Source organism: Salmo salar, chromosome 01, assembly GCF_965601325.2.
Source record: "Salmo salar chromosome 01, fSalSal1, whole genome shotgun sequence".
NCBI classification, from domain to species: Eukaryota; Metazoa; Chordata; class Actinopteri; order Salmoniformes; family Salmonidae; genus Salmo; species Salmo salar.
Window position 1 is genome coordinate 87160412 of NC_138291.1, and position 26742 is coordinate 87187153.

At 42.3% G+C, this 26742-nt stretch overlaps 1 protein-coding gene across 1 annotated transcript in view; it reads right to left on the minus strand.

Moving 5' to 3' along the window:
• LOC106611643 (annexin A4) overlaps positions 1-24688 on the minus strand; it is a 30607-nt gene extending 5919 nt beyond the window's left edge. Inside the window, exons 1-13 of the mRNA XM_045723558.2 lie at positions 24597-24688; positions 16039-16402; positions 15872-15903; positions 15476-15604; positions 15191-15278; positions 14824-14918; positions 11386-11499; positions 7954-8044; positions 7059-7138; positions 5808-5864; positions 3177-3270; positions 2652-2747; positions 2369-2427 (exon numbers count right to left, since the gene is read on the minus strand). Coding sequence (XP_045579514.2) covers positions 2369-2427; positions 2652-2747; positions 3177-3270; positions 5808-5864; positions 7059-7138; positions 7954-8044; positions 11386-11499; positions 14824-14918; positions 15191-15278; positions 15476-15604; positions 15872-15903; positions 16039-16393 — 1290 coding nt within the window. The 5' untranslated portion in view covers positions 16394-16402; positions 24597-24688. The remainder of the gene's footprint in view (positions 1-2368; positions 2428-2651; positions 2748-3176; positions 3271-5807; positions 5865-7058; positions 7139-7953; positions 8045-11385; positions 11500-14823; positions 14919-15190; positions 15279-15475; positions 15605-15871; positions 15904-16038; positions 16403-24596) is intronic.
• Between the last annotated feature and the right edge of the window lie 2054 nt (positions 24689-26742).

A 26742-nucleotide genomic window follows, 5' to 3' on the forward strand; every position in this document is an offset into this window, starting at 1 on the left:
TATTACATCGCACAGTTCAGGCTGGATCTGATTTATCTCTAGACAAAGAAGAAAAAAACGGAACGAAATGGAATTCAAATAATTGAACCCTGTCAATTAGTTGTTGAACATTTTTTGGTTAATCACTCAGCACTAGGTGTGTGTGTGTGTGTGTGTGTGTGTGTGTGTGTGTGTGTGTGAAAATATGTCTAAATCAAATCAAATTTTATTGGTCACATACACATGGTTAGCAGGTGTTAATGCGAGTGTAGCGAAATGCTTGTGCTTCTAGTTCCGACCATGCAGTAATATCTAACAAGTAATCTAACCTAACAATTTCACAACAACTACCTTATACACACAAGTGTAAAGGAATGAATATGAATATAAAAATATATGAATGAGTGATGGCCGTACGGCATAGGCAAGATGCAGTAGATGGTATAGAGTACAGTATATACATATGAGATGAGTAATGTAGGGTATGAAAACATTATAAAGTGGCATTGTTTAAAGTGGCTAGTGATACATTTAATTACATACATTTTTCCATTATTAAAGTGGCTAGAGTTGAGTCAGTATGTTGGCAGCAGCCACTCAATGTTAGTGATGGCTGTTTAACAGTCTGATGGCCTTGAGATAGAAGCTGTTTTTCAGTCTCTCGGTCCCAGTTTTGATGCACCTGTACTGACCTCGCCTTCTGGATGGTAGCGGGGTGAACAGGCAGTGGCTCAGGTGGTTGTTGTCCTTGATGATCTTTTTGGCCTTCCTGTGACATCGGATGGTGTAGGTGTCCTGGAGGGCAGGTAGTTTGCACCCGGTGATGCGTTGTGCAGACCCCACTACCCTCTGGAGAGCCTTACGGTTATGGGTGGAGCAGCTGCCGTACCAGGCGGTGATACAGCCCGACAGGATGCTCTCGATTGTGCATCTGTAAAAGTTTGTGAGTGTTTTTGGTGACAAGCCGAATTTCTTCAGCCTCCTGAGGTTGAAGAGGCGCTGCTGCGCCTTCTTCACCACGCTGTCTGTGTGGGTGGACCATTTCAGTTTGTCCTTGATGTGTACGCCGAGGAACTTAAAACTCTCCACCCTCTCCACTACTGTCCCGTCAATGTAGATAGGGGGCTGCTCCCTCTGCTGTTTCCTGAAGTCCACGATCATCTCCTTTGTTTTGTTGACATTGAGTGTGAGGTTATTTTCCTGACACCACACTCCGAGGGCTCTCACCTCCTCCCTGTAGGCCATCTCGTCGTTGTTGGTAATCAAGCCTACCACTGTAGTGTCGTCTGCAAACTTGATGATTGAGTTGGAGGCGTGCATGGCCACGCAGTCGTGGGTGAACAGGGAGTACAGGAGAGGGCTGAGAACGCACCCTTGTGGGGACCCAGTGTTGAGGATCAGTGGGGTGGAGATGTTGTTACCTACCCTCACCACCTGGGGGCGACCCGTCAGGAAGTTCAGGACCCAGTTGCACAGGGCGGGGTCGAGACCCAGGGTCTCGAGCTTAATGACGAGTTTGGAGGGTACTATGGTGTTAAATGCTGAGCTGTAATCGATGAACAGCATTCTTACATAGGTATTCCTCTTGTCCAGATGGGTTAGGGCAGTGTGCAGTGTTATGGCGATTGCGTCGTCAGTGGACCTATTGAGGCGGTAAGCAAATTGGAGTGGGTCTAGGGTGTCAGGGTAGGGTGGAGGTGATATGGTACTTGACTAGTCTCTCAAAGCACTTCAAGATGACGGAAGAGAGTGCTACAGGGCGGTAGTCATTTAGCTCAGTTACCTTAGCTTTCTTGGGAACAGGAATAATGGGGGCCCTCTTGAAGCATGTGGGGACAGCAGACTGGGATAAGGATTGATTGAATATGTCTGTAAACACACCAGCCAGCTGGTCTGCGCATGCTCTGAGGACGCGGCCGGGGATGCCGTCTGGGCCTGCAGCCTTGCGAGGGTTAACACGTTTAAATGTTTTACTCACGTTGGCTGCAGTGAAGGAGAGCCCGCAGGTTTTGGTAGCGGGCTGTGTTAGTGGCACTGTATTGTCCTCAAAGTGAGCAAAGAAGTTGTTTACTCTGTCTGGGAGCAAGACATCGTGGTCCACAACGGGGCTGTTTTTTCTTTTGTAGTCTCTTTTGTGATTGACAGTTTTTTTCTTTTGTGATTGACTGTAGACCCTGCCACATAACTCTCGTGTCTGAGCCTTTGAATTGCGACTCCACTTTGTCTCTATACTGACACTTAGCTTATTTGATTGCCTTGCGGAGGGAATAGCTAATAGCTAAGACACTATAGTGATAGTGACTACAAACAATGTCTCATGGCGGCTACCCGTAAACACGGTTTAACAACATTTCCATCAGCGGAGTGGGAAACAGTTTTCTTTCCTTACCGCCATGGCCTTGTGAAGCCTCTCTGCAAAGTATTCAGGAGTGTTCCTGATGCATTTCACTGCAACACAAGAAGACAAGGCTTTACTTCATAGAGTAGAGACATGACTAACCTTCATACTGGCTTAGTCCCAAGTAGCAACCCATTCCTCCTTTAGAGCCCTATGTAGACACTGTGCATATCAAACCAAACCAAAGTGATCCTGAATCATATGATTTTCAACACTCATCAGTCAACAGGAATTTCAGATCCAAAAAGTGCTAGATAGTTATTTCTGAACTTACCAACAGCCACCATGCCATCCTCCACATCCCCAGACATCTCCCTGCAGATGCTCTTCACGATGTCTCTGCCACACATCTGTTGGTACTCATGGAACACTAGCAGAAACAAGAACCATGGGCAGGGTTGTTATAAACATGTCATAAGGTTGTTATAGCCATAGGCAGGGTTGTTATAACATAGGCAGGGTTGTTATAAACATGTAATAAGGTTGTCATAATATACTAATGAGCCATGGCTGTTATAACCATGGGCAGGGTTGTAATAACATGTAATACGGTTGTTATAGCCATAGGCAGGGTTGTTAAGCATGTAATAAGGTTGTCATACTAATGAGCCCTTTGCAAAGTTGCTATAACCATGCGCCGGGTTGCTGGAACCATGCGCCGGGTCGCTATAACCATGTAATAAAAAACAGTATATGAGGAAACAACCTCACTCAATATGTGAGAGGTTACAACCCTGTCGGCCAGAACAGTGAACTGACTTGGTAATATAAACACAGATACTGCAGGATGGTTAGCTACCTGCTCTCAGGTGGGGTTTGCTCCTGGCACACAGTATGGCGTTGAACTGGGACTCATCTGTCCCCACTTTGTTCTCCCCGGCAGCATACAGTTTCTAAACACACAACATAACATGATCAGTTTCTAAACACACAACATGATCAGTTTCTAAAGCACAACATGATCAGTTTCTAAAGCACAACATGATCAGTTTCTAAACACACAACATGATCAGTATCTAACACACAACATGATCAGTTTCTAACGCACAACATGATCAGTTTCTAAAGCACAACATGATCAGTTTCTAAAGCACAACATGATCAGTTTCTAAAGCACAACATGATCAGTTTCTAAACGCACAACATGATCAGTTTCTAAAGCACAACATGATCAGTTTCTAAACACACAACATGATCAGTTTCTAAACGCACAACATGATCAGTTTCTAAACGCACAACATGATCAGTTTCTAAACGCACAACATGATCAGTTTCTAACGCACAACATGATCAGTTTCTAAACGCACAACATGATCAGTTTCTAAACGCACAACATGATCAGTTTCTAAACGCACAACATGATCAGTTTCTAACGCACAACATGATCAGTTTCTAACGCACAACATGATCAGTTTCTAACGCACAACATGATCAGTTTCTAAACACATAACATGATCAGTTTCTAAACGCACAACATGATCAGTTTCTAAACGCACAACATGATCAGTTTCTAACACACAACATGATCAGTTTCTAATGCACAACATGATCAGTTTCTAACGCACAACATAACACGATCAGTTTCTAACGCACAACATAACACGATCAGTTTCTAACGCACAACATGATCAGTTTCTAACGCACAACATAACACGATCAGTTTCTAAAGCACAACATGATCAGTTTCTAAACGCACAACATGATCAGTTTCTAAAGCACAACATGATCAGTTTCTAAACACACAACATGATCAGTTTCTAACGCACAACATGATCAGTTTCTAACGCACAACATGATCAGTTTCTAAACACACAACATGATCAGTTTCTAACGCACAACATGATCAGTTTCTAAAGCACAACATGATCAGTTTCTAAACGCACAACATGATCAGTTTCTAAACGCACAACATGATCAGTTTCTAAACGCACAACATGATCAGTTTCTAAACGCACAACATGATCAGTTTCTAAACGCACAACATGATCAGTTTCTAAACGCACAACATGATCAGTTTCTAACGCACAACATGATCAGTTTCTAACGCACAACATGATCAGTTTCTAAACGCACAACATGATCAGTTTCTAACGCACAACATGATCAGTTTCTAAACACACAACATGATCAGTTTCTAACGCACAACATGATCAGTTTCTAACACACAACATGATCAGTTTCTAAACACAACATGATCAGTTTCTAACACACAACATGATCAGTATCTAACACACAACATAACACGATCAGTTTCTAACGCACAACATAACACGATCAGTTTCTAACGCACAACACGATCAGTTTCTAACGCACAACATAACACGATCAGTTTCTAACGCACAACATGATCAGTTTCTAACGCACAACACAACATGATCAGTTTCTAACGCACAACATGATCAGTTTCTAACGCACAACACAACATGATCAGTTTCTAACACACAACATGATCAGTTTCTAACGCACAACATGATCAGTTTTTAACACAACATAATCAGTTTCTAACGCACAACATAACATGATCAGTTTCTAAACACACAACATAACATGATCAGTTTCTAACACACAACATGATCAGTTTCTAACGCACAACATGATCAGTTTCTAATGCACAACATAACACGATCAGTTTCTAACGCACAACATAACACGATCAGTTTCTAACACACAACATGATCAGTTTCTAACACACAACATGATCAGTATCTAACACACAACATGATCAGTATCTAACACACAACATGATCAGTATCTAACACACAACATGATCAGTATCTAACACACAACATGATCAGTTTCTAACACACAACATGATCAGTATCTAACACACAACATGATCAGTTTCTAACACACAACATGATCAGTTTCTAAACGCACAACATGATCAGTATCTAACGCACAACATGATCAGTTTCTAACACACAACATGATCAGTTTCTAACGCACAACATGATCAGTATCTAACACACAACATGATCAGTATCTAACACACAACATGATCAGTATCTAACGCACAACATGATCAGTATCTAACACACAACATGATCAGTTTCTAACACACAACATGATCAGTATCTAACACACAACATGATCAGTATCTAACACACAACATGATCAGTATCTAACACACAACATGATCAGTATCTAACACACAACATGATCAGTATCTAACACAAAATAACACTATCAGTAGAAGCATGAAATGCTTGTTTAACTCTTTGGAATCATACGGCTGCCAATATTTTTTTTATTCAATTTTTTAACATGAATATTGGCAGACACATGCTTCCTTAAGTAAAGTTTCAGATCAGAAATGAAACAAATAATGTCCAATTTCGTATAAGCCTACTGGGTATATAAGCACTATTGTGACATCACAAAGATCTTTAAAACAATTGAATTTCTATTATATTAACAGAACAGTGTTCACCTGAGCATCCTGTTTGGCCATGTTGGTGTCCACTTGTTCCCTCTCGTCTCGATTTCCCTTCAAACAGGAAGCAAAAAGATGGTTTTACTACAAAAGAAGTGGATGCGTCCCAAATGGCATCTTATTCCCTATATAGTGCACTGGTTTTGACCAGTGCCTGGGAGGCAGACGATATTATTCCACGGGGGGGGGGGGGGGAAATCTGGAAACCCTTACAAACTATGAATAGTGGAATACTGGTAGCTAGGAAGGAATTTGAGGCATGGAAACTCAACTTCTCCTCCCCAATTTCAGTAATTGCTTCCATAAATCTTCCAGGGCATCTTTATGGGTTTGTATCCTAAATTACACCCTATTCCATTTATAGTGCCCTATTTTTGACCAGGCCCATACGGTTCTGGTCAAAAGTAGTGCACTATATAGGGAATAGGCTGCAGTTTTGGGATGCAGCCATAGACCCATTGCTTGTTGAAAAATCCAGACCCAGCCGCATCAAAAGTTTTGGGCACATATTCGCAGTAGAAAGGGGTATGTTTACATTGAAGTGGATACGATCACATTCAACTTCAAATACAGCTCCTGCGAGTTAACAAACACGTAATCAGATGGTCATCGTCTACAACATTGCAGATGTCATTGGAGGACTGATTACGTAGCATGCCAGCGAGGCAAGGTAAAATATCCCAAATAGAGCTAGGTAAAGCCAGAAGAATAATTACTTCTTGAACATAGCTATAGCCATCAGTCTTGTGTGTTTTCATGGTCATCACTCACACACTACTAAGTTTGTCAATGTCCCAACATCAGTGTATAGCTATCTGCTACAGGACGTTTTGCTGCGAGCATACATGTGCACCACTCCAATATGACGTTTGCTTGTAAACAAAAAATGGCTCTATAATAGGCTGTACTTCCTGACTCCTGACTCAGGAAGGGGCTATAGTAGATGTTTATCTTGAGAGGGCAATAGCAGTTTCATACAAATCTGGTTTCCCGAGTCGTTTTCGCTTGTTCACTTCATTAAAATAATATGACATTTCAGAAATTGTTAACACAAATGAAAGATATGTCTAATTTGTAGCCATTAGATAGCCAGTTTGAAGTGCAAGAGCACCGACTTTGTTGAGTATTAGGTTGTCATCATGAATCAGCTTTAGCCTTCACTTTCAAAGATGTTACACAATGATAACGATTAACAACACATCAATAACATAACAAAAACCCATCGATAACATATCAATAAAAAGTTACCTGACAGAGTGAGACGAGGAGCCTACGGAAGTGTCCTGAGGTGTCGTTACTGATGGAATCCTCCAGGGTCTTACCATACTCTGAAACAAACAGAATTTCAATACATATTCTTAAACGAACGGCATTTCAGTCAGTTACTCTGAAACACACAGGGCAGGTGTCTAGGCTCCTTACTTTTTTCAATCTTTACTAATGACATGCCACTGGCTCTGAGTAAAGCCTGTGTGTCTATGTATGCTGATGACTCAACACTATTCATGTCAGCTACCACAGCAAGTGAAATCACTGCAACACCTAACAAAGAGCTGCAGTTAGTTTCAGAGTGGGTGACAAGGAATAAGTTAGTCCTAAATATTTATAAAACTAAAAGCATTGTATTTGGGACAAATCATTCACTAAACCTCAACTAAATCATGTTGAAATTGAGCAAGTTGAGGTGACTAAACTGCTTGGAGTAACCCTGGATTGTAAACTGTCATCAAAACATATTGGTACAACAGTAGCTAAGATGGGGAGAAGTCTGTCCATAATAAAGTGCTACTCTGCCTTCTTAACAACACTATCAACAAGGCAGGTCCTACAGGTTCTAGATTTGTCGCACCTTGACTACTATTCAGTCGTGTGGTCAGTTGCCACAAACACACACACGATAGCATACGCATTATACACAGAGGTACACATGGATTTTGTACTGTAGATATGTGGTAGTGGTGGAGTAGGTGTGTTGTGAAATCTGTGAATGTATTGTAATGTTTTTTAAAAATTGTATAAACTGCCTTAACTCTGCTGGACCCCAGGAAGAGTAGCTGCTACCTTGGCATTTTAGCTACTGTTGCCTTGGCAGCAGCTACTGGGGATCCATAATAAATACAAATAATAAATACACAGCTCTTACCATGTTTGTAAATTTCATTGATTTCTCTGATTTCTGCATTGGAGCGAGATGACAGGATCTCAATCAGACATGCTTCATCAGTACCTGCACCCTGAGAACAAAACCAGCCAGGGTTAAGTATACAGTAAATTGGAATCCTCATCTCTCCCAAGTGGACATTCTCTCTTTCTCCCCTGACCCATCTGTCTATCTCCTCATTTGAATTCCATGCTGTCACAGTTACCAGCCCTTTCAAGCTTAACATCCTTATCATTTATCGCCCTCCAGGTTCCCTTGGAGAGTTCATCAATGAGCTTGACGCCTTGATAAGTTCCTTTCCTGAGGATGGCTCACCTCTCACAGTTCTGGGTGACTTTAACCTCCCCACGTCTACCTTCGACTCATTCCTCTCTGCCTCCTTCTTTCCACTCCTCTTTCGACCTCACCCTCTCACCTTCCCCCCCTACTCACAAGGCAGGCAATACGCTTGACCTCATCTTTACTAGATGCTGTTCTTCCACTAATCTCATTGCAACTCCCCTCCAAGTCTCCGACCACTACCTTGTATCCTTTTCCCTCTCGCTCTCATCCAACACTTCTCACTCTGCCCCTACTCGGATGGTATTGCGCCGTCCCAACCTTCGCTCTCTCTCTCCCGCTACTCTCTCCTCTTCCATCCTATCATCTCTTCCCTCTGCTCAAACCTTCTCCAACCTATCTCCTGATTCTGCCTCCTCAACCCTCCTCTCCTCCCTCTCTGCATCCTTTGATTTCCTCTGTCCCCTATCCTCCAGGCCGGCTCAGTCCTCCCCTCCTGCTCCGTGGCTCGACGACTCACTGCGAGCTCACAGAACAGGGCTCGGGGCAGCCGAGCGGAAATGGAGGAAAACTCGCCTCCCTGCGGACCTGGCATCCTTTCACTCCCTCCTCTCTACATTTTCCTCTTCTGTCTCTGCTGCTAAAGCCACTTTCTACCACTCTAAACTCCAAGCATCTGCCTCTAACCCTAGGAAGCTCTTTGCTACCTTCTCCTCCCTCCTGAATCCTCCTCCCCCTCCCCACCCCTCCTCCCTCTCTGCGGATGACTTCGTCAACCATTTTGAAAAGAAGGTTGACGACATCCGATCGTCGTTTGCTAAGTCAAACGACACTGCTGGTCCTGCTCACACTGCCCTACCCTGTGCTTTGACCTCTTTCTCCCCTCTCTCTCCAGATGAAATCTCGCGTCTTGTGACGGCCGGCCGCCCAACAACCTGCCCACTTGACCCTATCCCCTCCTCTCTTCTCCAGACCATTTCCGGAGACCTTTTCCCCTACCTCACCTCGCTCATCAACTCATCCTTGACCGCTGGCTACGTCCCTTCCGTCTTCAAGAGAGCGAGAGTTGCACCCCTTCTGAAAAAACCTACACTCAATCCCTCTGATGTCAACAACTACAGACCAGTATCCCTTCTTGCCTTTCTCTCCAAAACTCTTGAACGTGCCGTCCTTGGCCAGCTCTCTTGCTATCTCTCTCAGAATTACCTTCTTGATCCTAATCAGTCAGGTTTCAAGACTGGGCATTCAACTGAGACTGCTCTTCTCTGTGTCACGGAGGCTCTCCGCACTGCTAAAGCTAACTCTCTCTCCTCTGCTCTCATCCTTCTAGACCTATCTGCTGCCTTTGATACCGTGAACCATCAGATCCTCCTCTCCACCCTCTCCGAGCTGGGCATCTCCGGCGCCGCCCACGCTTGGATTGCGTCCTACCTGACAGGTCGCTCCTACCAGGTGGCGTGGCGAGAATCTGTCTCCGCACCACGTGCTCTCACCACTGGTGTCCCCCAGGGCTCTGTTCTTGGCCCACTCCTATTCTCGATATACACCAAGTCACTTGGCTCTGTCATATCCTCACATGGTCTCTCATATCATTGCTATGCAGATGACACACAATTAATCTTCTCCTTTCCCCCTTCTGACAACCAGGTGGCGAATCGCATCTCTGCATGTCTGGCAGACATATCAGTGTGGATGACGGATCACCACCTCAAGCTGAACCTCGGCAAGACGGAGCTGCTCTTCCTCCCGGGGAAGGACTGCCCGTTCCATGATCTCGCCATCACGGTTGACAACTCCCTTGTGTCCTCCTCCCAGAGTGCTAAGAGCCTTGGCGTGACCCTGGACAACACCCTGTCGTTCTCCACCAACATCAAGGCGGTGACCCGATCCTGTAGGTTCATGCTCTACAACATTCGCAGAGTACGACCCTGCCTCACACAGGAAGCGGCGCAGGTCCTAATCCAGGCACTTGTCATCTCCCGTCTGGATTATTGCAACTCGCTGTTGGCTGGGCTCCCTGCCTGTGCCATTAAACCCCTACAACTCATCCAGAACGCCGCAGCCCGTCTGGTGTTCAACCTTCCCAAGTTCTCTCACGTCACCCCGCTCCTCCGCTCTCTCCACTGGCTTCCAGTCGAAGCTCGCATCCGCTACAAGACCATGGTGCTTGCCTACGGAGCTGTGAGGGGAACGGCACCTCCGTACCTTCAGGCTCTGATCAGGCCCTACACCCAAACAAGGGCACTCCGTTCATCCACCTCTGGCCTGCTCGCCTCCCTACCTCTGAGGAAGCACAGTTCCCGCTCAGCCCAGTCAAAACTGTTCGCTGCTCTGGCACCCCAATGGTGGAACAAGCTCCCTCACGACGCCAGGACAGCGGAGTCAATCACCACCTTCCGGAGACACCTGAAACCCCACCTCTTCAAGGAATACCTGGGATAGGATAAAGTAATCCTTCTAACCCCCCCCCCCCCCCTCAAAAGATTTAGATGCACTATTGTAAAGTGGTTGTTCCACTGGATATTATAAGGTGAATGCACCAATTTGTAAGTCGCTCTGGATAAGAGCATCTGCTAAATGACTTAAAATGTAAAATGTAAATATATAAATGCTATGTGTATGAGTTCCAGAAAAGATCTAGAAGACAATAATAATTACTGGCCAGGTGCAATAAAGTAATACTTATTCTGTACAGCTACAGTAAATCACCACATAGTTCACCATATAGTTTGTGGTTCAAGACAAGAATACATCATGGCCCAAGTAATACTTGTTCTCTACAAGCTACAGTAAGTAGCTAAATCACTTTTGTTCACCAGATAGTAAGATGGGTGATTCCTCAGGCCTCAACATACCTGACTTTTACTGTCTTTAATTGAGTTTTTCTTTCTGTTTCATACTGAAATGACTCACAAAAGAGGCCTAATATAAAGAGTGGAATAACCTGGGTGGTGTTCAGTAGGCACGAAACAGAAGAAAACGGTCCATAACGGACTGAAATGGGGAGGTAATATCAGAACTTGTCCAATAAGAAGCTTGTTTCTGTTGTTTTGTTTCAAAATGTTATCCGACGTTTTGCTCTAATGAACATGACCCTGGTATAGTCTAAGAGTAAACAAAAGAACCCGTTCAAACCGATATGGCTTCTTTGAGTTCAGATGCATCGAACTTGGCTGGTGTCTGCAACATGGCAATAGCCAGCTTCTCAAAACTCCCAGTCAGCTCAGACTTTAGATCGTGGAATAAATCCTGTGAAAAAGAAGATTGTGTAAGAGGTCACTCAACATACAGTAAATCTGTGCCCCAAATGTGCTGCTGCTCCACCCAATTCCCTTTATAGCACACTACTTTCGACCAGGGCTCATAGGGGAATAAATAGGGAATAGGGTGTCATTTGAGATTGTGGTGTAAATTAACCTGTTGGGGCTAGGGGGCAGTATTTTCACGGCCGGATAAAAAACATACCCGATTTAAACTGGTTACTACTCTTGCCCAGAAGCGAGAATATGCATATAATTAGTAGATTTGGATAGAAAACACTCTAAAGTTTCTAAGACTGTTTGAATGGTGTCTGTGAGTATAACAGAACTCATATGGCAGGCCAAAGTCTGAGAAGATTCCATACAGGAAGTGCCCTGTCTGACAATTTGTTGTCCTTCTGTTGCATCTCTATCGAAAATATAGCATCTGTGCTGTAACGTGACACTTTCTAAGGCTTCCATTGGCTCTCTAAAGCCGCCAGAAAGTGGAATGGGGTGTCTGCTGTCTCTGGGCAAAGTACAGCAGCATAGTTTAAGTGGTCAGCCTGGGGACAGTGAGACAGATGCGAGTTCACAAGACTGGAATATTATCGCTATTTTACGAGAAAAAAATGCATAAAAATTGATTTTAAACAGCGTTTGACATGCTTCGAATATTTTGAAATTGTTTGTCACGAAATGCACTCGCGCGTTACCCTTCGGATAGTGACCTGAACCCACAACAAAACGGAGGTATTTGGATATAACTATGGATTATTTGGAACCAAAACAACATTTGTTGTTGAAGTAGAAGTCCTGGGAGTGCATTCTGATGAAGAACAGCAAAGGTAATCCGATTTTTCTAATAGTAATTCTGAGTTTAGTGAGCCCCAAACTTGGTGGGTGTCAAATTAGCTAGCCTGTGATGGTCGAGCTATGTACTCAGAATATTGCAAAATGTGCTTTCGCCGAAAAGCTATTTTAAAATCTGACATAGCGTTTGCATAAAGGAGTTCTGTATCTATAATTCTTAAAATAATTGTTATGTATTTTGTCAACGTTTATCATGAGTAATTTAGTAAATTCACCGGAAGTTTTTGGTGGGTATGCTAGTTCTGAACATCACATGCTAATGTAAAAAGCTGTTTTTTGATATAAATATGAACTTGATTGAACAAAACATCCATGTATTGTATAACATAATGTCCTAGGAGTGTCATCTGATGAAGATCATCAAAGGTTAGTGCTGCATTTAGCTGTGGTTTTGGTTTTTGTGACATATATGTTTGCTTTGAAAATGGCTGTGTGATTATTTTTGGCAGGGTACTCTCCTGACATAATCTAATGTTTTGCTTTCGCTGTAAAGCCTTTTTGAAATCGGACAATGTGGTTAGATTAACGAGAGTCTTGTCTTTAAAATGGTGTAAAATAGTCATATTGTCACGTCCTGACCAGTATAAGGGTTAATTGTTATTGTAGTTTGGTCAGGACGTGGCAGAGGGTATTTCTTTTATGTGGTTCGGGGTGGTGGTTGTTGTAGAAGGGCATTTGATTTATGTATTCCAGGGTTTTTGGGCACTGTGTCATATTCATGTATTTCTATGTTTAGTCTAGTGTATCTGTTTCTATGTTTAGTTAACTGGGGTTGGGACTCTCAATTGAAGGCAGGTGTTGTCTCTTTGCCTTTGATTGAGAGTCCTATATATTAGGGTGTGTTTGGGTTTGTATTTTGTGGGAGATTGTTTCTTGTTTTGCCTGTTTCTTGTTTAGCGTGAGTAAGCCTTACAAGACTGTTGTGTTGATCGTGAGTTCGTTGTTTATTATTTTGGTGTTCGTAATTTTGAGTTAAATAAAACGTCAAGATGAGCATCCACCATCCTGCTGCATTTTGGTCCTCCTTTCCCAACGACAACCGTGACACATATATTTTTTGGGTATTTGTATTTCGTGCCACGCGATTCCACTGGCTGTTGACTAGGGTGGGACGCAACGTCCCACCTAGCCCATAGAAGTTAAATATTAATTACATACTATACTGTTGAATTAGACACAGTGTCTCCCGACCCCTCCTGTCTCAGCCTCCAGTATTTATGCTGCAAAAGTTTGTGTCGGGGGCTAGGGTCAGTCTGTTATATCTGGAGTATTTCTCCTGTCTTATCTGGTGTCCTGTGTGAATTGAGGTATGCTCTCTCTAATTCTCTCTTTCTTTCTCTCTCTCGGAGGACCTGAGCCCTAGGACCATGCCTCAGGACTACCTGGCCTGATGACACCTTGCTGTCCCCAGTCCACCTGGTTGTGCTGCTGCTCCAGTTTCAACTGTTCTGCCTGCGGCTATGGAACCCTGACCTGTTCACCGAACGTGCTACCTGTCCCAGACCTGCTGTTTTCAACTCTCTAGAGACAGCAGGAGTGGTAGAGATACTCTGAATGATCGGCTATGAAAAGCCAACTGACGTTTACTCCTGAGGTGCTGACCCGTTGCACCGTCTACAACCACTGTGATTATTATTATTTGACCCTGCTGGTCATCTATGAACATTTGAACATCTTGGCCATGTTCTGTTATAATCTCTACCCGTCACAGCCAGACGAGGACTGGCCACCCCTCATAACCTTGTTCCTCTCTAGGTTTCTTCCTAGGTTTTGGCCTTTCTAGGGAGTTTTCCTAGCCACCGTGCTTCTGTACCTGCATTGCTTGCTGTTTTGGGTTTTAGGCTGGGTTTCTGTACAGCACTTTGTGACATCAGCTGATGTAAGAAGGGCTTTATAAATAAATTTGATTGACATACTAGGCTGTTTTACTTAAGAGAATTGTTATATGTTAGTATTTTTACTGATACAGGCTTGTCGTGTGACTTAGTCATAAATCTTGGCATACAGATAAGAGCCGTTAGGGTGCGACCTCAGTATGTACAATCCTGTTTTCACAATCTACAGGAACTTAGATGTGTGAAAACAAGCAGGAAGGAACAGACAGTTGATGTTGCCACCATTATCTGAACAGACAAGCTAAATCTGCTTTTACACACCATGTTCCGTCCCTGTTTCCATCTGATAAACTGCCACGTAGACAAAATAGGTGGTCGTTTTTCTATAAGAGAGAGAACTCTGTTCATTGGGCTTTCCTAACGATGCACTGAGTGGTTGTTATTGATTGCTTCATTTTTGCAAATGTTATAATAAAGTTGTTTTGAAGAATAGTCTCTCTCTCCTTTTGGTTAGAATTACCACTACAGGACGCAGACATAGATGAACACTACATGGAAGTTAAACTAACAGCAACAATAGCAGACAATAGAAGAAACCACAGTCATTACTCTAGTGTAAACCTCACCTTCCCATAAGTGGTTTTGTAGGCTGCAACCATTGGAACCCTCTGCTTGCTGGTGCGGCTTCCAAGAAGCTCAATTATAGCGGACTCATCCGTGCCTGTTGAAAATAATCTATTATTAGCAGTTTAACTGGTAGTAGATGGAATGTGTATCACTAAATAGTGTGCTCTTAATTGTATAATATTCTACATATGCATCTAGCCATTGAATATTTATAGAATATAATAAAATAACTATTTTCCCCAGAAGGAACTTCAGTTATGTAATGTGCATCTCTAAATAATGTGTTATTAGAATTTTATTGAATCTCATCAAATCCTTCATACATCTATCCATGATAGTGAATGTCTATAATGATGAACTACTGACCAAAGCCCTTCATGGCCTTGCGGAGGACTTCCACATCCCTCAGAGGGTCAGCACCTGGGTGGTCCTTTATCGCACCCCTGTAACCTCTCTAATGACAAATACAAACAAGTACTGAAAATTAAGCAAGGAAATGCTGAAACAAGGAAATGCTGAAACAAGGAAATACTGAAACAAGGAAATACTTTGTAAAGCATATTAGCAAAAAGCTATGTAAATACATTTAAATACAGGTTAATGGTTTCAATCCACATGACACAAACTGAAAAAGAAACAAGAGATTCTCACATTGATGGCAGGTGAATGGGGAATAGCCGGAGCACCACCTCCGTATCCTGGCATGGAGGGGTTGGGTGCCGGGGCTCCTCCAGGGTAGCCAGGCATGGGCTGCTGTCCTGGGGCAGGACCTCCGCCTGGCTGAAATGGAGAAAACTAGGTGATTAGCTGGTATCACATTACTGGCTTTGGCTATGTCCCAAATGGCACACTATTCCCTAAATAGTGCACTACTTTAGACAAGGGCCCATAGGAATGGGGAGCCATTTGGGACATAATGACATGGTAACAGACTCTATACATGTTACAGGGTGTGTAGATCAGGTCGTAAATAAAAGCCTGTCAATATGTTGGTAGTAACTTGGTTCTTAGTTAGCTACTTGATACAAGATAATAAGTCATATTTACCATTCCACCAACAGGGGCTCCACCCCACCCACCTAGAGAATGAAGAGACAACAAGTAAGTGATGTTGCATGATTTTAATGAACAGGATAACTCCAAACCAGAGCAAGCACACTTTTGCACTACCATGAAAACAAAATACTAATGTAGTCCCAAAATAATAGCCTTACCTTGTGCTGGAGGAATGGAAGGATAACCTCCGGCCTGCTGGGGAGGGTAGCCCCCTGCCTGAGGGGGGTAGCCCCCTGCCTGAGGGGGGTAGCCCCCTGCCTGAGGGGGGTAGCCGCCGGCCTGGGGTGGGTAGCCGCCGGCCTGGGGTGGGTAGCCGCCGGCCTGGGGTGGGTAGCCGCCGGCCTGGGGGGGGTAGCCGCCGGCCTGGGGGGGGTAGCCGCCGGCCTGGGGGGGATATGCACCCGGTTGTGGGGGGTAGCCACCTGCCTGGGGAGGGTAGCCACCTGCCTGGGGAGGGTAGCCACCTGCCTGGGGAGGGTAGCCACCGGAGGGAGGGTAACCTGGATAACTCATCTTTAGGACCTGAAAGGCGCAAGTATTTAAAAAAAAAAATATTTATACAGTTGAAGTCAGAAGTTTACATACACTTAGGTTGGAGTCATTAAAACTAGTTTTTTAACCACTCCACAAATGTCTTATTAACAAACTATAGTTTTGGCAAGTCGGTTAGGACATCTACTATGTGCATGACAAGTCATTTTTCCAACAATTGTTTACAGACAGATTATTTCACTGTATCACAATTCCAGTGGGTCAGAAGTTTACATACACTAAGTTGAGTGTGCCTCTAACCTGTTTAGGATAGGGGGCAGTATTTTCACGGCCGGATAAAAAACGTACCCGATTTAATCTGGTTATTACTCCTGCCCAGAAACTAGAATAGGCATATACTTAGTAGATTTGGATAGAAAACACCCTAACGTTTCTAAAACTGTTTGAATGGTGTCTGTGAGTATAACATAACTCATATGGCAGACCAAAACCTGAGAAGATTATGTACAGGAAGTGCCCTCTCTGACCATTCCTTGGGCTTCTTGACTCTTTTTATTGAAAACTTAGGATCTTTGCTGTAACGTGACACTTCCTACGGCTCCCATAGGCTCTCAGAACCCGGGAAAAAGCTGAACGATGTCGAGGCAGCCCCTGGCTGAAAAACATTAGCGCCTTTGGTAAGTGGTCTATCAGAGGACAATGAGACTGAGGCGCGTGCACGAGGCGACCCCATGTTTTTATTTTCTCTCTCTTTGAACGTAAACACGGTTTCCCAGTCGGAATATTATCGCTTTTTTACGAGAAAAATTGCATAAAAATTGATTTTAAACAGCGGTTGACATGCTTCGAAGTACGGTAATGGAATATTTAGAATTTTTTTGTGACGAAATGCGTCGGGCGAATCACCCTTCTTTACACTTCGGATAGTGTCTTGAACGCACAAACAAAACAGAGGATATTTGAACATAACTATGGATTATTTTGGACCAAACCAACATTTGTTATTGAAGTAGAAGTCCTGGGAGTGCATTCTGACGAAGAACAGGAAAGGTAATCAAACTTTTCTAATAGTAAATCTGATTTTGGTGAAGGCTAAACTTGCTGGGTGTCTAAATAGCTAGCCCTGTGATGCCGGGCTATCTACTCAGAATATTGCAAAATGTGCTTTCACCGAAAAGCTATTTTAAAATCGGACATATCGAGTGCATACAGGAGTTCTGTATCTATAATTCTTAAAATAATTGTTATGCTTTTTGTGAACGTTTATCGTGAGTAATTTAGTAAATTGTTAGTGAATTCGCCGGAAGTTTGCGGGGGGGTATGCTAGTTCTGAACGTCACATGCTAATGTAAAAAGCTGGTTTTTGATATAAATATGAACTTGATTGAACAAAACATGCATGTATTGTATAACATAATGTCCTAGGTGTGTCATCTGATGAAGATAATCAAAGATTAGTGCTGCATTTAGCTGTCTTCTGGGTTTTTGTGACATTATATGCTAGCTTGAAAAATGGGTGTCTGATTATTTCTGGCTGGGTACTCTGCTGACAATCTAATGTTTTGCTTTCGTTGTAAAGCCTTTTTGAAATCGGACAGTGTGGTTAGATTAACGAGAGTCTTGTCTTTAAATAGCTGTAAAATAGTCATATGTTTGAGAAATTGAAGTAATAGCATTTCTAAGGTATTTGAAAATCGCGCCACAGGATTCAACTGGCTGTTACGTAGGTGGGACGATTTGGTGCCACCTAGCCCAGAGAGGTTAAACAGCTTGGAAAATTCCTGAAAATTATGTCATGGCTTTAGAAGCTTCTGATAGGCTAATTGACATAATTTGAGTCAATTGGAGGTGTACCTGTGGATGTATTTCAAGGCCTGCCTTCAAACTCAGTGCCTCTTTGCTTGACATCATGGGAAAATCAAAAGAAATCAGCCAAGACCTCAGAAAAACATTATAGACCTCCACAAGTCTGGTTCATCCTTGAGAGCAATTTCCAAACGCCTGAAGGCACCACGTTCATCTGTACAAACAATAGTACGCAAGTATAAACACCATGGGACCACGCAGTCGTCATACCGCTCAGTAAGGAGACGCGTTCTGTCTCCTAGAGATGAACGTACTTTGATGCGAAAAGTGCAAATCAATCCCAGAACAACAGCAAAGGACCTTGTGAAGATGCTGGAGGAAACAGGTACAAAAGTATCTATATCCACAGTAAACCGAGTCCTATATTGACATAACTTGAAAGGCTACTCAGCAAGCAAGAAGCCACTGCTCCAAAACCGCCATTATAAAATCCAGACTACGGTTTGCAACTGCACAAAGGGGTCAAAGATGGTACTTTTTGGAGAAATGTCCTCTGGTCTGATGAAACAAAAATAGAACTGTTTTGCCATAATGACCATAATTATGTTTGGAGGAAAAAGGGGGAGAATTGCATGCCGAAGAACACCATCCCAACCGTCAAGCACGGGGGTGGCAGCATCATGTTGTGCGGGTGCTTTGCTGCAGGAGGGACTGGTGCACTTCACAAAATAGATGGCATCATGAGGTATGATGCCAGAGCACCTTCTTCCAGTCATAATTTAAATGATGTTTGGCAAACTCCAAGCGCTTGCGTCTGTGTCTTGGGGTCAGAAAGGGCTTTCCTCTGGAAACCCTTCCAAAGAGCCTGTGGTTGTGGAGGAGGCGTCTGATGGTGCTTTTTGAAACCTGGTGACCCCAAGATGCCACCAAGGCCTGCAATTCTTTCACAGTGATTCTTGAGGATTTTGTTGCTTCTCTCACCATCCTCCTCCCTATCCTGGGGGGCAAAATGCATTTGCATCCTCTACCCGTGACTTTTTCAACTGTTCCATATCTTTTGAATTTTTGTATAATTGCCCTGACAGTGCTCAGTGGTATATTCAATCATTTGTGGATCTTCCTGTAGCCATTACCATATTTATGAAGGTTTACGACCATGGACTGTAAAAATGGCACTGGAGCAGAAGGCAGACGTTATACGTGACCCCAAACGATTGTGTTTTTTTGTTTGTTTATTTGTGTTGTTTGTAACTTATTTCTTTATTATTTCTGTACATAATGTTGCCGCTACCATCTCTTATGACCGAAAATAACTTCTAGACATCAGGACTGCGATAGCCGAGGACTTTAATGCAGGGAAACTTAAATCAGCTTAACCTAATTTCTATCAACATGTTAAATGTACAACCAGAGGGAAAAGAACTCTGGACCACCTATACTCATTTTACATTTTAGTCATTTAGCAGACGCTCTTATCCAGAGCGACTTACAGTATTGAATGCATACATTTCATACATTTGTTCTCCGTACTGGTCCCCCGTGGGAATCGAACCCACAACCCTGGCGTTGCAAACACCATGCTTTACCAACTGAGCCACATGGGACTCCACACAGAGATGCATACAAAGCTCTCCCTTGCCCTCCATTTGGCAAATCTGACCATAATTCTATCCTCCGGATTCCTGCTTACAAGCAAAAATTAAAGCAGGAAGCATCAGTGACTAGATCAATAAAAAAGTGGTCAGATGAAACAGATGCTAAGCTACATGACTGTTTTGCTAGCACAGACTGGAATATGTTCCGGGATTCCTTCAATGGCATTCAGGAGTACACCACATCAGTCATTGGCTTCATCAATAAGTCGATGACGTTGTACCCACAGTGACTGTACGTGGGTACAACCATGGATTACAGGCAGCATCCGCACTGAGCTAAAGGCTAGAGCTGCCTCTTTCAAGGAGCGGGACTCTAACCCGGAAGCTTATAAGAAATCCCGCTATGCCCTCCGACGAACCATCAAACAGGCAAAGCGTCAATACAGGACTAAGATTGAGTCCTACTACACCGGCTCTGACGCTCGTCGGATGTGTCAGGGCCTGCAAACCATTACAGATTACAAAGGGAAGCACAGCTGAGAGCTGCCCAGTGACACAAGCCTACCGGAGGAGCTAAACTACTTCTATGCTCACTTCGAGGCAAATAACACTGAAACATGCATGAGAGCACCAGTTGTACCGGAAGACTATGTGATCACGCTCTACACAGCCGATGTGAGTAAGACCTTTAGACAGGTCAACATTCACAAGGCCGAGGGCCAGATGGATTACCAAGACGTGTACTGCGAGCATGGGCTGACCAACCAGCAACTCTCTCCCTGTCCGAGTCTGTAATACCAACATGTTTTAAGCAGACCACCATAGTGCCTGTGCCCAAGAACACTAAGGTAACCTGCGTAAATGACTACTGACCCATAGCACTCACGTCTGTAGCTATGAAGTGCTTTGAAAGGCTGGTTATGGCTCACATTTTATATTTTGCCTTTATTTAACCAGGTAGGCCAGTTGGGAACAATTTCTCATTTACAACTGTGACCTGGCCAAGATAAAGCAAAGCAGTGCGACAAAAACAACAACACAGAGTTACACATGTGATAAACAAACGTACAGTCAATAACATAATAGAAAAGTCTATGTACAGTGTGTGCAAATGTAGTAAGATTAGGGAGATAAGGCAATAAATAGGCCATAGAGGTGAAATAATTACAATTTAGCATTAACACTGGAGTGACAGATGTGCAGATGATGGTGTGCAAGTAGAGATACTGGGTTGCAAAAGAGCAAAAAAAATATAATAACAATATGGGGATGAGGTGTTGGATGGGCGGGTGTTGCTATGGTGACCAGTGAGCTGAGATAAGGTTGGGCTTTACCTAGCAAAAACGTATAGATGACCTGGAGCCAGTGGGTTTGGCGACAAACATGTACCAACACCATCATCCCTAACCCTAACCCTTTTCCCATCTGGACAAAAGGAACACCTACGTGAGAATGCTATTCATTGACTACAGCTCAGCGTTCAACACCATAGTGCCCTCAAAGCTCATCACTAAGCTAAGGACCCTGGGACTAAACACCTCCCTCTGCAACTGGATCCTGGACTTCCTGACGAGCCGCCCCCATGTGGTAAGGGTAGGTAACAACACATCCGCCACGCTGATCCTCAACACAGGGGCACCTCAGGGGTGCGTGCTCAGCCCCCTCCTGTACTCCCTGTTCACTCATGACTGCACGGCCAGGCATGACTCCAAACCATCATTAAATCTGCCGATGACACAACAGTGGTAGGCCTGATCACTGTAGGTACTGATTATCAGTACATCACTGGGGCCAAGCTTCCTGCCATCCAGGACCTCTATACCAGGCGGTGTCAGAGGAAGGCCCTGAAAATTGTCAAAGACTCCAGCCACCCTAGTCATAGACTTCTCTCTGCTACCACACGGCAAGCAGAGCGCCAAGTCTAGGTCCAAGAGGCTTCTAAACAGCTTCTACCCCCAAGCCATAAGACTCCTGAACATCTAGTCAAATGGCTACCCAGACTATTCACATTGCGCGCTGGTTTTCAATGTATTTCAAGTCTGAAGACTAAGATGGCCATTGCAAAATGGTTAATTTTGTGGTCAATTACCCATTTCTTTGTGGATTTTGATGTGTGCTTGGGGTTATTGTCTTGCTAGAAGATCCACTTGCAGTCAAGTTTCAGCCTCCTGGCAGAGGCAACCAGGTTTTTGGCTAAAATATCCTGGTACTTGTTAAAGTTCATGATTCAGTTGACCTTAAGAAGGACCCCAGGACCAGTAGAAGCTAAACAGACCCATAATATCAAAGGTCCACCACAATATTTTACAGTGCTATTTCCTGGCACTTGGATTGGAACCGGTACTACGGGCAGATGACAAAAAAGTAGAGCTCTTTGGCCTGGATGCATATACAGAAAAGTACCTCATACCTACTGTAAAATATGGTGGTGGATCTTTGATGTTATGGTTATTTTTATTGCTTCCACTGGTTCTGGAGCCCTTGTTATGGTCAACACATATGGGAACATACATAGGAGGTACCGGGAAGAAATTTAAATCTACTTTCACCCCTGGGTAAGTTTCTCAAAACCAAGTGAAATCGCAAAAGAAGTGTCTGGACACTTCTACAACATACCATTTAAAGTCAAAATACAGATTTGGTAAAAAATAAAAGTTAACTCATCCTTTAAGCATACACAGACATTTCCATGTGACAAGATTTCCAGGCATTGAATTATTACATAAGAAAAAGCTCATTGTTTTGCGTAACACCTACTTCCCCTTAGACTTGGCAAGTTAAATAAAGGTTAAATGAAATGGAGATAAAAAAAAGTTTGAGTCTTCCTTCCTTTCCAAAACACACTGTAAGGACATGACATACGTACCTTTCCTAAAGGATCAGAGGAAGCATAATTACTGGGGAAAAATAGCTGACCAAATATTCTTTTCAAAGAATAAATCTGCTAATTTTATTCAGAGAATAAAGAAGTGTAAAGGCATAGTTCACTAAATATACTCAAATTATAATAGAGAAGTAAAAGTTCACAGGCAAATGGAGACTCGATGTGCCTCGCATAGGCTACATGGAGTAGTTGAGATGAATGATATGACTCTGGGATCAAATGAACAAACAGTAGACACTATTACAGACTCGTGACCAGTTTACCAGTATTCCACTACCACGACTTGATGTGAGGCCGGGGTATACCAGAATAAACATAAACTGCCTAGCAGGTTTCTGGTTTCAGGGCCTGTAATCGCAAAGTGGTGCACTAGGTTCAGTTTTGCCTTTTAAATCGTAATTAATACAAGGGAGACCTGTTCTTACATCAGCACTCCTACTTTGAGACACTCCCTGGACTGGTTAACCCCAACAAAGCAACATAACCAGTGACATATGGAGGGGGATTGGGTGTTCCCCACCCCCTCCACTCTGTTGTGCCGAAAATCTAGGCTGCATTTCATTTTTTTTTATGGTGTTTGATTGCAGGGGAGGCGCTAGTAATGTCTGCAGTTTTCAGTTTGGCTATTTGTTTCAAGTGTATTAGTCTAAATACATCTCTTTGCCAAAATTCGTCATCTCTCCCATGTCTTATTCGGCTAGTAGTTGTTCTGAAATGTTTATTGCCTGCCTACATTTTACTCCCTCCTCTATGTTTAATATAACACACATACATTAATTATTAATTTCGGTTGCCTATCCCGACGTGAAGTTTGTTCTATTGAAAGTATTTGACTCTAGACACCAAATTAAGGAAATTAGAAGGGGGGGAATTTCAGCAGGCAAGAAAATTAAATGAAATGAAACGCAGCCTAACGTGATCATTGACAGCTGCCTTGAAGGACACAAATAAAAAATACTTTCTGCTACTAAGATCAGTGAACTGTAGGCTAAACTGACAACGGAGTGAAGAGCAGAAATCTCAACTAGCAAGCAAGTCGCAGCAATGAAGAATTGAGTGTGTTCACGCGAAGGGGGGAGAGAATTCTGGCAGGGGGCGATTTTCGGCACAACACCGGGATCTCAGTCGTATCTACCCTGAACACGGAATTATCTGAATAAACAGGCCGGGGGGCGGGGCCAGTACAGGCCTAATGCAAAGTTTAACAATTAAAGTCATTGCTAGAGAACTAGCTTCGAACACACGACAATGTGTCTGTCAAGGCTTGATTCTTCGATTTGAACACAACAAAATAACGAAATAAAACCATAAAGCAAATAATTTCATAAAACAACATACTTTCGGCTACATCAGACTAGAATGGTTGCTACAATGTAACCTTCCAGCCAATCAGAATAGTCTGTGTTGTCTCATGTTTCATGTGTTCCTTTCTCCGCTGAATAATAAATATATGATACACTGAGGTTGTTACATAATATTACAATGTAGCCATCCAAGAAATATCACATTGTAGCCAAGTAGCCTACGCATCCCGAGTTGAGGCAAAATGGCAGTTTGAGATTAAACTATAGCCTGCCTCTATTGCGTAGGTCTAATTAGAAAACCTGTTCGATCTGCCAAGTAGGTTCATGTAGGAGAAGAAAAATATGACAAATAGTGTAGCGATTAAACAAGTGACAATAACTAAATCCAGGATAGTTAACAAATAAGAGCGTTTTCAAAGGGCGATGGTGGGCTTGGTGTTGAAACGAGATGCTGACATGGGAAATGCTTTGCTCTGACAGAAAATTAGCAGAATAGCTAAATAAAGCCATTCATTAGATTAAACCTGCACACAATTCTAAAAGCACATTTCGATAAATAGTCGAGTTCACTTGGATCGGTACAAAAGCTAACATTTAAGAATATAACCCTATAAAATCAAAATAACTTGTCTTACTTGATTTTGACGGCGGGTGCCGTTGAAGGGGAGATTCAGGAAGTAGTATGGGTGGGTCAGTGTATTTGTTGTGCTTTCTATTTTTTATCATTATATATAGTCCCATTTCTGTGTTTGCAAACATTGTGATGCTCGGAAGTTGGTGGCAGAACACGGGAGAGTTCTTATAAAATGCCAGCTAAAAAAGCCTATATTTACATTTTACTTATGAGTGCATTTCACACTACTTATGGATTACAATTGGATTTTAAGGCTCGTATGAATGTCCTGCTTAATATAATGTTTGTGTCTTCATCGCAAATCAACTGCATCATACTTAAAAAACAAACTTCAACCAGTAAAATGGCTTTTTGGCTAGCTTTCGCTACAGCTACAATTATTCTAGCTAACTGCTGCATCCAAAATAGTTATTATGCAAAGATCACAACAAAATAGGATTTTAGCGACTGCTCAAGCAAGAATCAAAACATAATTGTAAACATATGAGAACCCCCCAAAATGATTTTGTTTAAAAGGAATAAAAACATTAATTTAGGCTATGTTGAATGGGCGCAGATGGTGATGGCTTTCTTTGTTTCTCCTTATTTTTTTTATTCATAATACATAAACTTACATTGCTACATCATACAAAACAGAACGCATGTATTAACAAGAAAATACTAAAACATACAAAAATATCAATGAAATAATAAAAAAATAAACAATTCTAGTACAAGTGTAATCACTCTGAAAAAATATAATTATAATGATTCAGGAAAATGTTATTCTTGTTATTCACTAGGGATAATGTTTTAATAAGATTGAATTTAACTATCAAAAATTTGTAGTTTTGGTATAGAATTTTGGATTTTTTGTTTGTGTCTAAAGTATTTGTCAACAAGAATTTAAAAAATCATAATTATTTCAATGGTCTTGTTATCATTGTAATAGTAACATATTATATCCGTCATGTCAAAAACACAGGTAGTGTTCATAATGGTAAATAAGTATTCTGCAAGGTTTTCCCAAAATTCTGACACAAATTTACATTCAAAGAACAAGTGAGAGATTCTCACCTTTTTCACAGAAAACACATATATCATCAATAGCCACAAATTTGGACAACATAGAATTACAAGGATATATCTTATGTCAAATTTTAAAATGAACTTCCTTAAATTTGTTTGGGTATTCAATATTTGTAAGGCCTTAACCATGCATTTTTCCAGACAATGTCAGGAATAAGCATGTTCCAGAAAAATGTTCCTCTAGGTGTAAGTTGGTCTTGTGAATGGAGAATTTGTCTTATATTTATCACAACAAGATTTCTCAAGTAAGCCCACGCCTTTAAAACTGAGTTCTGGATAAGCTTTGTGATCATTACCAAAGCTGAGATGAGTTTTCATTAGTGTAGTTAGACCACTGGGAACAGCTTTGATCACAGAAATAAACTCTATGGAAGGTATTGGAAACTTTTTCAATGTTATAAATTGTTCATATGTAAGAATATTACCCCTGTTGTCAAAAGCATCAAGAACAAAGTCAATATTTCTCTCATGCCAGCTGAGGTAGAACAATGACTTATTCCTTACAGTTATATCTGAATTATTCCACAAAAGAGCTTTATGTGGGGAAAATATGTGCAGGAAACATATTTTCCAGGCCATTAAAGCTTGTTGGTGGAACCTAGCCAATTTAGTGGGTAATCTTTCAGGAATATAATTACACTTCAGTAAAAATTGAAGACCTCCCAACTTATTAAACACATTATTTGGAATGAAATACCATATTGAATCAGTATTCATCAAACATCTTTTCAACCAGTTTATCTTAAAAGTGTTATTTACAGTTGAAGTCGGAAGTTTATATGCACCTTAGCCAAATACATTTAAACTCAGTTTTTCACAATTCCTGACATTTAATCCTTATAAAAATCTCTGTCTTAGGTTAGTTAGGATCACCACTTTAGGGCTATATCTGTTCTTAGTTCTATATTTTTTTAACGGGGCATGCTTATTTAAGATGGCGAGGAAAGCACTTTTAAAGAATAACCAGGCATCCTCTACTGACGGGATGAGGTCAATATCCTTCCAGGATACCCGGGCCAAGCCGATTAGAAAGGCTTGCTCGCTGAAGTGTTTCAGGGAGCGTTTGACAGTGATGAGGG